This window comes from Mandrillus leucophaeus, unplaced genomic scaffold (genome assembly GCF_000951045.1).
Source record: "Mandrillus leucophaeus isolate KB7577 unplaced genomic scaffold, Mleu.le_1.0 Scaffold124, whole genome shotgun sequence".
NCBI lineage: Eukaryota > Metazoa > Chordata > Mammalia > Primates > Cercopithecidae > Mandrillus > Mandrillus leucophaeus.
The window spans coordinates 2,268,078-2,270,884 of NW_012100765.1; the positions used below are offsets into that span (position 1 = coordinate 2,268,078).

The 2,807-nt window shown below is 41.3% G+C and overlaps 1 protein-coding gene across 1 annotated transcript in view; it reads left to right on the forward strand.

Annotated features, from left to right (window-relative positions):
- NARS (asparaginyl-tRNA synthetase) overlaps positions 1-2,807 on the forward strand; it is a 23,104-nt gene that overhangs the window by 10,256 nt on the left and 10,041 nt on the right. The window contains exon 6 of the mRNA XM_011971713.1: positions 1,000-1,070. Within this exon, the coding sequence (XP_011827103.1) occupies positions 1,000-1,070 (71 nt within the window). The remainder of the gene's footprint in view (positions 1-999; positions 1,071-2,807) is intronic.

Below are 2,807 nucleotides of genomic sequence, written 5' to 3' on the forward strand. Positions count from 1 at the left end.
AGGTAGGTGGATTGCCTGAGGTCAGGAGCTCAAAACCAGCCTGGCCAACATGGTGAAACCTTGTCTCTACTAAAAATACAAAAATTAGCCGGGTGTGGTTGTGGGAACCTGTAATCCCAGCTACTCGAGAGGCTGAGGCAGGAGAAGCAGTTGAAGCTGGGAGGTGGAGGTTGCAGTGAGCTGAGATCATGCCATTGTACTCCAGCCTGGGCAACAAAAGCGAAACTCCCTCTGAAAAAAAAAAGCGGTCAGGAGGGGACAAAAAATACAAATGAAATGTTTTAAGTAGATTTCAGTAATGGACCTTTGAGACATAAATAAGAAAAAGTGATTTTGTTCAAGAACATTTATGCATCACCCACTGAGTGCACAGTACTACACCAGACATTGCAGGGGATTCAAGGGTGGATAAGGCGTAATGCCTTAACTCATGTTGCCTTCTGTCTTGCTTTCCCCTGGTTGTATGGATCTTGGGGATCATGTAGGATTTGAAAGTCTAAAACACTGAAAATAAAATATTTTACAAATACTGAGTAGTGGTATTACCAGTGGTTACTTCACGGGTAGGGAGCCATGTGGGAGGTCTGAACTTCAGTGTTTAACCTTGGAGTTTCCTTTAGATAAGATTAAGTCATGGCTGGGTGCAATGGCTCATACCTGTAATCTCAGCACTTTGGGAGCCTGAGGTAGGAGGACTGCTTGAGCCCAGGAGCTTGAGACCAGTCTGGGCAACACAGTGAGACCTCTGTCACTACAAAATAATTAGCCAGGTGTGGTGGCATGTGCCTGTAGTCCCAGCTATCTGGGAGGATAAGGTGAGAGGTTTGCTGGAGCCCAGGAGGCTGCTGTGAGCTGTGATTGTGCCGCTGCACTCTAGCCTGAGTGACAAAGTGAGACCCTATCTTTAAAATTATTTTTTTTTATATATATATATATACATACATAAAAAATTTGGTGCTTTGAGAACAGTCTGCCTAAATTGTTATTTCTCATTTTTAGGAAAGAATTTAATGTTTCTGGTATTGCGAGATGGTACAGGTTATCTTCAGTGTGTCTTGGCGGATGAGTTGGTAAATATTTTCTCTTACTTATGCCTGAAAATTAGATGTTTTCAGTAGATTCCTCTATTGTTCTGGGAATTCTAGAATCTATACATTTATTTAAAATTTTTATTTTGTTGACAATGAATGTCAATAAATCAAAACATCACATTGTATACTACAAACATGCAATTTTTATTTGTTTATTATACCTTAATAAGTCTAGGGGAAGAAAACTTTTATGGAAAATTTCCAGCACATTAAAAAATAGAACCATATAAAAAAATCCTCAAATGCTCATCACCCAGCTTCTGTAACTACCAGTATATGGTTAATCCTGGTAAGATATTGCCTCTCAGACATCATATCATTTAAATACACATGCTTATGCATCTCTAAGAAAAATAATGTGGCTGGACATGGTGGCTCACACCTATAATCTCAACACTTCGGGAGGCTGAAGTGGGCAGATTGCTTGAACCCAGGAATTTGAGACCAGCCTGGTAGCATGGTGAAATCCTGTCTCTACAAAAGATACAAAAATTAGTCAGGTGTGGAGGCAGAGGTTGCAGTGAGCCAAGACGATGCCACCACCCTCCAGCCTAGGCAATAGAGTGAAACCTTGTCTCAAAAAAAAAAAAAAGAAAGAAAGAAGGAAAGATAATATAGTCACCTACTATTATCACACCCTCCACCAAATTAATACAACTACTAAATATGATCTAATATCCAGATTCTTATCAGTTCATACTGCCTTTTTATAGTTGGTTGATTGGAATGAGCATTCTAACAAGATTAACATGCTGCATTTAGTAATATGACTTTGAAATTTTCTTTATAACTCTGCTGCTCCCTTTGCATGCTCTTTTCTGCTCTCACCCACCCATTGATATAGATTTGTTGGGAAAACCCTGGTGGATTGTCCTGTGGAACTTCTCACATTCTGGATTTGGTTGTTTGCATCCTTGTGGTGTTCTTTAGCATGTTCTTCTAGTCTCTGTATTTTTTATAAATTGGAGGTTGGAGGTTAAGTCTGATTAGGTTCAGCTTTTTGGCACAACTACTTGGGCAAAGCTGCGTTCTTTTAGTTGCATCACGTCAAGAGGCACGTAAGGTGTGGTTGTGTTTTTTTTTTTTTTTAATTTGAGACAGATTCTTGCTCTGTCACCTATGCTGGAGTGCAGTGGCGTGATCTCAGCTTGGTGCAACCTCTGCCTCACAGATTCAAGTGATTCTCTTGCCTCAGCTTCCCGAGTAGCTGGGACTACAGGCATATGCCACTACACCCAGCTATTTTTTTTGTTTTTAGTAGAGACAGGTTTTTGCCATATTGGCCAGGCTGGTCTTGAACTCCTGACCTCAGGTGATCTACCCGCCTCAGCCTCCCAAAATGCTGTGATGATAGGTGTGAGCCACCATGCCTGGCTGGTTGTCTTTTTTATGACTAGTGGGTTCAGGTGTTGGCAGCCTGACTTCTTCCTTTCAGAGTCCCCTATCAATTTTTTCCTAATGACATTAGTAAGAAGTGATTGTAGTGTAGATGGGCTCTGTATGATTTTTGTTTGTTTGTTGTTTTGAGACACAGGGTTTCTCAAAAAGAGTGCAGTGGCGTCATCATAGCTCATTGCAGCCTCGACTTCCCAGGCCCAAGCAATTCTCCCATCTCAGCCTCCCAAGTAGTTAGGACTATAGGCAAGAACCACCACACCCAGCTAATTTTTATTTCTCTCTCCCTTTGTTGTCCAGGCTGGTTTTGAACTCCTGGGC